At 41.5% G+C, this 12,889-nt stretch overlaps 1 protein-coding gene across 3 annotated transcripts in view; it reads right to left on the minus strand.

Annotated features, from left to right (window-relative positions):
• The window catches only part of PRKCA (protein kinase C alpha), a 198,038-nt gene that overhangs the window by 62,666 nt on the left and 122,483 nt on the right, over positions 1–12,889 (minus strand). For all 3 annotated transcript variants that reach the window (XM_081899676.1, XM_081899677.1, XM_081899678.1), the window contains exons 4-5: positions 9,139–9,250; positions 4,987–5,115 (exon numbers count right to left, since the gene is read on the minus strand). In XM_081899676.1, coding sequence (XP_081755802.1) covers positions 4,987–5,115; positions 9,139–9,250 — 241 coding nt within the window. The remainder of the gene's footprint in view (positions 1–4,986; positions 5,116–9,138; positions 9,251–12,889) is intronic.

A 12,889-nucleotide genomic window follows, 5' to 3' on the forward strand; every position in this document is an offset into this window, starting at 1 on the left:
TCAAAGCAGATGTATTATTAATGTCCAATTCTTTTTCGGAATAGGAAAAAAACTTCCCAATAGCCATGCTAGATGCGAATTAAGTCACAAAAAGGATGTGGCACCCATTTATTTAAGGCAGGATCCTTCACCCAATGATTTAAACTTGCCATTCTGTCCACACATTTGCATTGAAATATATGAACAAGGTTTGCCATATGCATATAAAAGTGAAATTCACTCTTCTGTCCCCATTTTGTATTACAAAAAGTGCTTTGCTTTGGATTGAGTTTCATTGCATTGTATAAAGTGCCTTGAGTCACAACTAGAGGTTTTGATGTAGTTGTAAGCATATATATATATTAAGGCAAGTGCATCACTTTACAAATCCTAATGACTACAGCGGTACCTCGGGTTACAGATGCTTCGAGTTACAAACGCTTTGGGTTACAAACTCCGCTAACCAGGAAGTGGTTGCTCCAGGTTAAGAACTTTGCCCCAGGAAAAGAACGAAAATCGCGCGCAAGCGGTGCAGTGGCAGCAGAATATGTGTGGTGGCCAAAGAACACTAGAACCAGTTTCAATAGTTCATGAATGCAAAAAGTTTAACGAAGAAAATGAAAAAGATGCTTAATCCATTTTATGTAGCTTCCACACTAGAGTCCCCTAGCACTGTTACCCATAAGCTGCAAACAGAATTAAAATGGAGGTTCCAAACAGCACAATGTAATGCAATATTTACCAGTGATACCCTGCCTCATGGTCATCATCCTTCTGTAATGTTTACTCAGAAGCAAGCCCCATTTCACAGAAGTGAATGGTCTACCTCTCACTTCATTATCCCCAACTACTTCCCGTTTCTCTGAGATAAACTCATTTCAAGAGGTTTCATTAATAAAGGCTCCTTCAAATTTTAATTAAAACGTTTCTGCTTGCAGGTTCTGGATTCTTTATTGCTTCTTCTTAAGCAGAGAAGTGAAAATGTTGCAAAGTCTACTAATTGACTCTCAAAAACCCTCTCTTAATTTCCTCTTAGTGCATACACTGTGGTGTAGGTTAAGAGAACTTTCATTATTATCATATGTCATAGGAATTCTCTCATATATATATATATATATATATATATATATATATATATATATGCATGCACGACCAGGTTTCAGCAGTCCGTAACCTGAAAAAATGCAAGCTGAAGAGTCTGTAACCCGAGGTATGACTGTATACTTCCTTATCTAGAGCACAGGACAAATTAAATTTAGGGATCCAGTGCAATTTTCCAGTATGGGTGCAACTCCTTCTCAAAATAACTGCTGAAACATCATAATTATAATTGAACAAAAGCACGCCACAGATAGCCCTGCCAGACTCAAGGGGTGTGCATGTGTATATATACAAACACACAATAAATCAGAAATAAATGCTTTATTTTATATACATACACACATCACACAAATTGTGTATATATATGACACATTTTTATTATTTTACTATTGCCTTGGAAATAATAACCTTGGAACTGAAAGCAATAGATGGACCATAGAAAACAGCCTGCTAGCTCAGCGCAAATTCAACTTCTGACTGGTGCATTAACAGAAACAGACCCTAATAATGCTTTGCACTCACTAAGCTGATAAATGATGCTATTTCACAGAGAATGCAGAAAACATGCTTTGCATTTTCATGGGCTATTGCTTCAGATATGCCAATACAGCCGAAGAGAAAGCATTTTTATTAGCCTGAGTACCACCCAGCAGTAATATTTAACAGCATGCATTTTTAGCACAAAATGGGCAAAAAAAATTGTATCTGCTCACTTTTTAAAAACATTTCCTGGTATTAAGAATAATTACAAAAGCAAAGAAACAGCTTCAAGAAAACAAACGAACGTAAAGGGGCAAAAAAGGGTGAGAAAAAGGAATTTACATATCTGGCCAGAGCTGGTCTTTAATTCTAGAGGTGTATATGTGAGGTGGAAATGAGAGAATCCAATACCCTAATTAAAGAGAGAGGCAAGTCAAAATAATAAGCTTTCCTATAGTGGGGTCCAAGGCTGTAGCTTTCTACAAAGCTGAGAGCTGGTGTGATGTATTAGATTTAATACCAGACTTAGATCAGAGAGTAGAATTATGTATTTTGTGGTAAAGATTTGGAAGGAAAGAACTTGCACACGTTAAATGTGGTCACACATCTACTTAGGCCCTCTGATGGTCATTCCACAAACGGATGGATTGCTTCCAGTCATGGAAGATCCAGTAGATCCCTTCAGCCATAGCTGTCAATGTTTCCCTTTTTTAAAGGGAAATTCCCTTATTCCAAATAGGATTCCTCGCAAGAAAAGGGGAAACTTGACAGCTGTGCCTTCAGCTGAAGGCAAGTGTGAGGCAAGGGAATTTCTCCTTACCCCTGCAGCCCCTAACAGAACATCCCACATAATTCTAGATGGTCTCCAATAGTCCCAAGCAGATTTGCAGGGAACTATAAGGAGCACAGATAAACTGGAGAAACCACCTTTCCCCACTTCCTCCAGTGAGAGCATTCCATAAGTAGAGTGGAACTCTGCACCCAAGTCACCAGCTCTGGCAGCTCCTTAGGTCTCCACAGAAAAAGCATCTAAACTCATTTGCTGCAAACTACCCTCTGTTGCATGGGACATGGGTGGCGCTGTAGGTTAAACCACAAGGGCCTAGGACTTGTTGATCAGAAGGTCGGCGGTTCAAATCCCCGTGACAGGGTGAGCTCCCGTTGCTCGGTCCCTGCTCCTGCCAACCTAGCAATTCGAAAGCACGTCAAAGTGCAAGTAGATAAATAGGTACCACTGCAGCGGGAAGGTAAACGGCATTTCTGTGCACTGCTCTGATTCGCCAGAAGCGGCTTAGTCATGCTGGCCACATGACCCAGAAGCTGTATGCCGGCTCCCTTGGCCAATAAAGCAAGATGAGCGCCGCAACCCCAGAGTCGGCCACGACTGGACCTAATGTCAGGGGTCCCTTTACCTTTACCCTCTGTTGCTATTTTTTTACTAGCATTTATTGTCTAAGAGCAGTATTCAACTAAGTTGTTGTGTGTGCAGAATGAGGTCCAGTTGCACAACAAAACCTGTCACTCTCTCCTCCCCGTCTCTGTGCCCCCTAAATCTTCTCTGGAGGATTGGGGCCACACCTGGAATGGGTTTAGGGGGTAGAAAGGGTGGAAAAGTCTCATGGCACAAGTGGACCTCAACCCGCAGGTTTATATCAACTTATGGCTACACTGAGTGCCACCCTGTGCTTTCGAAAATCAGACTGCTGGCACATCCATAACAAAAACATGCCACAAAAGTAGACAAAGTTATATACGCTGTATAAGCACAACAAACAGCCATTGCAGAGTACAGAGAGCAATTAATTTCAAGCTGGAAATTCTTCTCTGTAAACACATTAAATAACTGGGTGTACCAACTGCTGTCACAAGAATTGTGTTTATTTTATTTTTTTAAACTCTATTTGAAATACAGTCCAGTAAAGGTCAGTGTGGGTGAGATGACAAGTTGCCAAATTTGTAAGTATTAAGAATATTTTATAACCCAGCACGTTTGTTTTGGAGAAGAGTGCCAAAATAAAAAGTTACTAAACTATAAATATTTTAAGTGGTTTTTTTTAATTGTGAGCCTTTGTTTTAGATCCAAGCCTTAATAACAAATAGCTAGCCTCAGTTCTTCTTGATGGTGAAGCTACAGTACAGGCAAGAGAAGAAATATAAGCCCCAGCGAAAGCAAGCGGTTGCGCAAGTAGAAGTTAAAAATATATATATTATCTTAAGTTTAACGTTTGTGTAAGAATTCAATGATAGATGTAGCAAAACATTCAGAAAGGCAAGACATAATTCCAGGATTTCCAAAAATAATTATTTGGGGTGGAATTTATTGCTGCGCTATGCCGAATTCCTATAAGTTTGTCAGATGGAACCTTCATCCCTTTTCTCCTCCCACTTTGGAGTTCTCTCACACACCCCTCACCAATTTTGAGGGGTGCAGGAGGCCAACGGAGGAGGGGAGGGGGAAAGCCACATTGCGCAAGTGGAAGCCGTCAAGTAGAGCTTCCACCGAGAAGGCTTGCCTGGTGACTCCCACCATTATTGATTATTGATTTATTGATTATTTGTGATTTTGAGATCTTTGGGAAACATGGGGAGTTTTCAAAACTATGTACAGTCATACCTCATGTTACGTTCGCTTCATGTTACATTCTTTCAGGTTACGTTCTGCGGTGACCCGGAAGTACCAGAAAGTGTTACTTCCAGGTTTTGCCGCTCACGCATGCGCAGACACGCAAAAAACATCATGCGCATGTGCAGAAGCGGCGAATCACAAACCGCGTGCACGCACGCACACATTAAGTACTTCATTTGTTCCGGAGGTCCATTCTTAACCTGAAACTGTTCTTAACCTGAAGCACCACTTTAGCTAATGGGGCCTCCTGCTGCTGCCACTGCGCCGCCAGAGCACGATTTCTGTTCTCATCCTGAAGCAAAGTTCTTAATCTGAAGCACTATTTCTGGTTAGCAGAATCTGTAACGTGAAGTGTATGTAACCTGAAGCGTATGTAACCTGAAGCGTATGTAACCCGAGGTACCACTGTACTATACCAATTGTACTTTATATGCTGCCTCGGTGAAATGTCTCAAGCCAAATCACCAGCAAATGGCACAGCGGCAAGAGGAAACGGCTGTCTTCAGGGGTGGTGGATGGTGCAGAATTCCAGTGGTTTCTTAATGTGTGTTCAGCATCTGAAGTCATTTATCTATGTGATGAAAAACCTACTAGGCTGTAATGTGGATTGCGTGAATAGCCAGTTTTAACTGTGTGCAGCCAACTGTGTGTAGCCATGCACAAGCTATTGGGCTTATTGACCAGACTAAAGCAATGCTAGAAAATGTTATTATTGTGCTGAAGTAAGCTATTAAAGGCAAATGAGCAGACATACTACCAAACCAATAGGAGTCCCATAATGAGGCTTGCAGCTTCCTTACCTGTGACTTCAAGCTTTTCACCATTCACTTCAGCCTTCAGATAGAGCCTGCCTCTTTTTTCTGTGTGATCCATTCCGCAAAGACTGGGTACATTTATTACGCATTGCTTGTGAACATTCATATCACAGGCTGTAGATCAGAAAGGAGACAGTTCGACATCTTACATTACGTAGCATTGGCGATGGGTAGAATCCTAAGGATTGCGACTGTACTGCATTACAAAAACCAATCTCAGCAAACAGCAGATCTATCCAAACTACTTCTTTAGGTGAGTACTGGAAATCTGTGAGTTCATAGCCCCTATGGCAGGACCCATATGTTCCATATGAATTACGGCAAAAATTTGGTCAATGACCAGTAAAGAGGATAAGAAGAAAAGAAAGCACATAAAACACAATAAAATACATTAAGTATACTATTAAATGTAGAGTTAAAAACAATGTAAAATATGTGGAAACAATGAAAAATATAGAATAATTATACTAAAACGGTAAAAAAACAAGGTAAGGTGTTAATGATTTTAAAATTAAGGCAAGATCCTGTGACTGTATCCTTTCCGTATAGGCAAAATAAGCAGTTTGTGGAAAGGCAGTTTTAAGTGGAGGAACATCCAGAAGTGAAAGGATAGAACCATTGCTCCCTCCCACTTCGCACATCCGTTGAAACATGTAGCCTTAGAGATGTGTTTCTGTGTGTGTCTGTGTGTTGGAACTACAAGACAGTATGTAAGATGCAGATGGACTCAGAACCAAAGACAACATTCCAATTCACCAAGCTGATTGGAAAAGACTTTAGTGTCAGAGGTGGCATCAAAAACTGGTATGGATTTGAACTGAAGACAACAAACTCTGCCTAAGATGTGGCAAAACTTAAGTTGATCAAACATCTGCCAGGAGATCTTAAAAAGGACAGAGAAGATTAGAAAGGGCAGAATAGCAAGAGAAATGCAATTGAGAATGTCAAGAACAAGGAAAGGGATGAAGAAAGTGTCTGGCAGAAGAACTGTGACTACATGATACATGGAAATATCATTAAGATAATTTATAAGAGTAACTTGCATGTATGGGGGGGGGGGAAGCCCTGTATCAGATAGGAACTAGGATGGATAGGAAAGAAAACCATGGCTTCCTAGCAAAGAACAACAGTAAGATTTCATTCTTATCCAACATGGCTCGTCTCTCTGACTTGGTGCTGGGGCAGGAAGAAGTTTCTGGTAGAATCCACGGAGGGAAAAACACTCCCTTTTCCTATTACTGTGGGGGGGGGGGAGTAGGGAGCAGCCAAATATTCACAGAAACCATTTCCATGCGATATCTTTTTCTTGATTTTTCTTGAGTTGCACTCCTCTTCAGTAGCTTTTAAAATAGTAAGCTCTCACATATAATGTATTATAGCTTACAAGCTATTTGGGGATTCCTTAGAAGTTGGTGTGGGACGCGGGTGGCACTGTGGGTTAAACCACAGAGCCTAGGACCTGCCAATCAGAAGGTTGGCAGTTCAAATCCCCGCGACGGGGTGAGCTCCCGTTGCTCGGTCCCTGCTCCTGCCAACCTAGCAGCTCAAAAGCACATCAAAGTGCAAGTAGATAAATAGGTATCGCTCCGGCGGGAAGGTAAACGGCATTTCCATGCACTGCTCTGGTTCGCCAGAAGTGGCTTAGTCATGCTGGCCACATGACCCGGAAGCTGTACACCGGCTCCCTCAGCAATAAAGCAAGATGAGCGCCGCAACCCCAGAGTTGGTCACGACTAGAACTAATGGTCAGGGGTCCCTTTACCTTTACCTTTAGAAGTCAGTATTTACTGAGAACAGTGATAAGACCAGTGTCTGAAGAGGAGTAAGAGGCTCTCATCTAATATATTCCTGTCTGTGAAGACCCTCTCCCCTTTTCTTCTGATATTTGACATTACTATTCATCCATTTTCCACCTTAGAGGTATACACATCACAAAGATCCCTGCACCTCCAGAGATTCATCTGCACCGCTGACAACTCTTCAGACACCATTGCCATGCATGGTGTGGAAATAAGCCCAGGCATATCTGAAACAGGAAGTTCTAATGCAGTGGTACAGAATCTGTGGCCCTCCGAATGTTGCTGGATTCCAATACTCTTCAGTCCCTGCTCTGGTTTACTTCCATATGAAGAAGAGGGAGATGGACCTAAATAGCTTCCCTCAAAGCTGGCTAGTAAGTAAATAAGAAGAAGAAGAAAGAAAGAAAGAAAGAAAGAAAGAAAGAAAGAAAGAAAGAAAGAAAGAAAGAAAGATCTTGAGGACTTTAAATTACAGTTGATGTCCTGGTTTGCCATGATGTACACCAGACTACGATGGAGAAGAATACCTGGAGGTGCAGGGATCTTTGTGATGTGTATACATCTAAGGCAGAAAATGGAATGAATAGTAATGTCAAATATCAGAAGAAAAGGGGAGGCTCCCAGACAGGAATATATTGGATGAGAGCCTCTGACTCCTCTTCAGACGCTAATCTTATCACTGGTCTCAGTAAATACTGACTTCGAAGGAATCCCCAAATAGCTTGTAAGCCCTCATTAGTCATATGTGAGAGCTTACTATTTTTAAAGCTACTGAAGAGGAGTGCAACTCAAAAACAAATGTTTGTGCATTTCCTGGCAACAGCTGCTTTTAGTTTAAAAAACTATTATAACTAGTCTTGCATCTCCAAAAGGAACAGCAAATTAGCTTGTGCTACAACCTGACATGCTACAATAATATTTGAGATCCCCAACTATTAGCCATGCTGACTGGGACTAATGTTAGTTGTAGTCCAACAACATCTGGAGGGCACTGAGTTGGGGAAAAACTATTTTAGATAATGTACAAAGCATTCTAAGAGGTAGAACTAGACTACCATGGCTAATGCCATTCAGACATAAGGTGAAATTCCTCTTGAGACCCCCCCCCAAAGACCAATTTGAGGTACAGTAGTGAAATTCCTATTCCTGTAGTATTAGCCTGATTCTGAACTGTGGAGATGACTCTAGGAGAACTGGATCCCTACTAGATTGCTACAGGTAAAAGAAACATGGGCCTTTAGACAAAATGATCAATACCTTGAGCCCTATTTCTGGGTATTAAAATCCTATGAGTAAATGGTGTGCCCATGAGTGTTATATGCAGTGTTGGGGCTGTAGAGAGCAGGTCAACATTGCCCTCCACTTCAAGCTACCACAGTGGTGGAGACAACAAAGGCACATTGGAACTGCAGAATTTCTCTTAGTGGTTTCCCAATCACTGGTGCTTCGGAAGGTGATTCCTCTTACATTTATGCCTTTCTCTATGTCTTCATAATGACAGGTACATGCCTGCATCTGCTTCTTCTTCAGAGTAACTCTTCTTCTGCAGTAGTCGTGTTGGGACACTGACTGAAAGCTTCTTTCAAAGGAATGACTTCCCAAGCGCTTGACAAGCCAGGTTCTTTGAAATGCTTGGGCACGACTCCAGTTTTCTTTTGAACCATGGTTGGTACTACCTCTGACCCTAGGATCATATACTCATCTTCTGCATCCAGCCAAAGCCTGGTGCTAGGAACCATTGAGTGAAATAGACTCAAGAATGGTGACTCCTCTGGCAAGAGTTTGCTCTCCCCAGAAGAAACTGAGGTTGAGGCCCAAGTGTTGGGAATGGGTACTGCTCCTCCATTAGAGGGCGTCGCAAACCGGTTCCCACCACCCATCTAAGAAGGGACATGCCACATGAAACACTGTCCTAGTCTCCACGATCGTGGTTTAAGGAAGACTGAAGTTAGAAGTAATGAAGACAGCAGAATGGTTGAGCAGACAGTACAGAAAAGAACTATGAAGCCACAAATTGCATTTAATTTTTTTTTAATGCTTGGGTTTTTGACCACAGTGTTCCAACTCAACCGCTGATTGAAAGTAGTAGCTCTTTCTTCCAGTAAGTTTCCATTAAAATATTGCAATAGCAAAATCCACATTGGAGAAAGCTCCTTTCATATACGGTATTTTGCTAGATGTGCTCAAATATTAATTTGAAATGGACAGTCATGCTTGCAATTAACAGTAACTGAAGCAATATTTTCCTGCCAAGAAGTTGGTCAGTGCCTAATGGTTTCATTCATTTTTTTTAAAAAATCTTTCTTAATAGCATGAGGTGAATGGTGTTTTTGCTTACTGTCGCATTTCATCCCTTGGTGTAGAAGTCCATAAAGCAATGACCCGCAATGGTCGCAAAATGTTGGGCTTCCATACGTGTGGATTTTGAATTTGTGCTTGCTTCTGGGGTCCTAAGGAAGAAGGCAGAAATCAGATGTCAAATCATATTTCAGAAATAAAAGCATATAACTCTTCACATAGTGCTGAAAAGTTCGTTTAAATCTCATCATACAACACAGCAATAACCGAAATCTGGCACCTAGGTGGTCACCTGAAATGGAACATTATGACACTGTGGCACTGTGGCATGTGACTCCTGCAACGTGGACCTTGGAACCCTCCTTTAACAACTTTCGGTATCATGGTGGAAATAGCCAGGACCACATGGGGAGCGAATCCCCACTTGTGAGCGTAACTATGCAGAACGGCTCCCGTATAGTTCTGCTTCATTCAATCAGCCACCTGTATGTTTGCCTACATGTGTGAACTGTGCTTTACGTTTTTTTCAAGATAAAAGCTAAGATCCTGCTTTAGATTTTGTGTGTGCTCAAGAGGGAGAAAGAGAGGTATATAGTTATTGGCTCCTTTCTTTTGCTCAGCATTTGAACCAGTCACAGGAAGAGAAACACATTCCAGAACAAGCAGCACAGCTTGGTTCCATCCGCTCTCAACTGTCCTATAGTTGGCAGCAGGAGAGGGAAAGTAATAGTGTGGTCCCTCATGGGACAAGACACCCCCCCCCCCAAACAGTCTAGGAATCTGACATATAGCTGACGGACACAGAATAAGAGACATCATGTTCCCTTCCATTAGCTGACCTACAGGGGTGCATTTATACACAGCAGAATCTGTAGCTCAGTGGTAACTTTGTGCATAGAAGGATCCAGCTTCAAGTCTCTGGCATCTCCTGTAGTGTCACCTAGCAGATGATGAAAAAGACTTTGCCCAAGTTCCTGGAGAGAGTCGCAGACAAAGAGGACAACCCTGGATGAAATAGACAAATATTCTGACCTGGTATAAGGCAGCTTCTTAAAGATACTATAGTAGCAGTTTCATCTGCCTTATTTTCTTATTTTATTGTTATTATTGTTGTTTTGTTGTTGTTGTTGTTGTTAGCAATATATAAGGATAGAAAAGAGCAGAGAGGGAAAGGAAGAGAACTCTAGCAGCTCTCTCTCAGCCAAGGCTGGAAAGAAAAGTTTGAAATCTGGAATGTAGCTCCTTAGCAACAAGATGCATCTCAGTTGGACCATGAATTCATTTGCAAATATTTATATTGAGTTATATTTTAAGTACTATTACAGGATCATAAAGTGGCAGGTTTTGTGCAGCTCTATTTACAAAAGCAGAAGGTTGTTTTGCAGGAACAAACAATAAAATGCCCCACAATGTTATAACGCAGGTCCAAATTAAGTATAACAATATAATATGGAGGCAAAAAGGAGGAGGCAAATACAACCTCACATGCACTGGTAAGCGAGTCTTATGCATCAGATCTGGAGCATTATTAGGGACAGAGACCTCATTTCTCTACCGTGGGACAGAAACATTTCTGCTGCAGACCAGTGAAGTTCCAGAAGAGCTCCCAAATTTCTTTGCAGCAGCAAAAAAACAGAGAGGTCTCTAGAGGCTTGGACATTAATTTACTGTGCCGAAAGCTCTGGTGTGCAATAATCTACTTAATTTCTTCCATTGCTTGGAGGCACTCCTGGGTCCAACATTGTCACGGGATCAATTTGTAAACCACTTTGAGGGTTTACAATCGAGCAGTGCTTAAATTTCATGAAATAAATACATACATAAATAAGTGGCCTTGATGGCAAGGAGTGCCTATTTTCAGGTACAGCTGGTCTGCCATCTACAGCCCCTTTTGGATAGAGATAACCTCGTCAATGTACTCCAGGCTTTTGTAAATTCCGGACCAGGTTATTGCAATGCACTCTCTACGAGGTTGCCCCTGAAGACAACTTGAAACTGATTATTATTTAGAACTCACATAACTCTTGTTTTACAACAGCTGCCTTCGTTGCCTGCCCAATTCAAGGTGCTCACATCACTGCTTATTGCCCTAAATAACTACCTGAAATACCAAAAAGACCATCTCCTTCCCTACAGAATCTCTCAGGTGGCTCCACATCAGAGACTTGGGAGGTGGCAGCCCAGGAGAACGGATTCTCTGTGGCATTCCCTCCCTGCAAGAAGAGAGGCTTATGACACCGCCATCATACAGCTTTCATCATATGCTGAAGGCTGTATCTCTTTAACACTAGGATTTAACACCTGAGATGAATGCTTTTAGAATCCACCCTAAAACTGATTTTAATATTGTGTTTTTGCATTGTTGTAACAACATCAAAATAGATGCAAGATAAATTAGATGTGATATTTAAACCCTTGTCAATGAGCTCCTTGAAGCCGAATTCAATTGCCCAATAACAAATTGGGCAATTGACAACCATACTTCAGATTTCTGTGGACAAAAGACCACTTATTCCTTTAAGTCCCATACCACATACAGGCCACACCCCAAAGCTGCCCTATACACATGCAACAATAGTCCCTAGAGAGGGGATATGTTGTATATGTTTTTTCATGCCACTAAAGGTACAGATCTTTCAGTGAATGATTTCTTTTAATATTCAAAACATTGAAGAATATCTAAACTGAGAAGTGTCTAAAATACCTACATGCCCCTCTAGAGGGAGGCAGAACAACATATAGGGAAGTCTAATCAAAACAATTATTTTTTGCATTGGTGTCTGTCCAACTTGTTCTCAACAGGTAGCATCTTCTATCATTTTTCAACATGTGACTTTCATGTAGTTCACCTTTACCCCCAAGGGATTCACAAGTTGACTCACAACAATAAAACATGAGGTATGCATGTGGAACCTTTGGTCCACATGGACTCTAATTCCTATCAGTCCTAATCAAAATTGCCAATGATCAGGGATAATGGGAGCTGTGGTCAACCACCATCTGGAGGGCAGCAGGTTCTCCGTCCCTAACCTAAACAAGTGAATAATAAGTGGGTACAAATGATATTTCTTTGAACAAAAATTTCCAAACAGATGTCTGAGGCATATGGCAACCAGCACACCAGTGCTGAGATCTCTGCACTTTCAATGAGGGCAAGCTACACTTCACTATTTTTTCTGGTCCAGAACTTTCTGTAACTGTAATAATGTAAATTTTCATAAGCAACCCTCCAAAAAACTCCCAGAGGGAACAAAGATAGCACTGTAAGGAAGCCACTGTAGCTCATCCAGCAGTGGTCTCCTTGCTAGGGTTCCCCCCTTCACTCTCCTCTGAACATCTGGCATCAGGGAAGGACAAGAACTTCACATCTGGAAAAGAGCCAACCAAGGTAGGCTCCTAAATTTCTAATGCAGAATCCTTTCATTAGACCTTCCTTAATAATCCCCGTTCAACCACTGAATATGGTCAATTGCTTAAAAGGTACAAGAAGGCGTCTCCAAAAAGCTATACAAAATGTCTTGTATTTCTACTCGCTTCTTAATAATTGGCAATGTTCTCCAGCAATGCCCTTGTGGATGTTAACAATTCCACAGGGCCTAAAGCAATTCCCATGCCCTATCAGGTGAATGGTGAAGTCACCAAGGCCTCATACAATGGGTTTGTTTGCTTTTTGTTTATGTGTCAAAGCTACTTATCCATTCCTGAAACAGGAATTGGGTTTAGCCGCCTATGGCTCCTCCTTGATGCACTGGAAATCACCACCATGCAGGGGTGTGAGAAACTGTTGATAT

The sequence above is a fragment of the Podarcis melisellensis genome (assembly GCF_964234715.1).
Source record: "Podarcis melisellensis genome assembly, chromosome: 2".
Lineage (NCBI taxonomy): Eukaryota > Metazoa > Chordata > Lepidosauria > Squamata > Lacertidae > Podarcis > Podarcis melisellensis.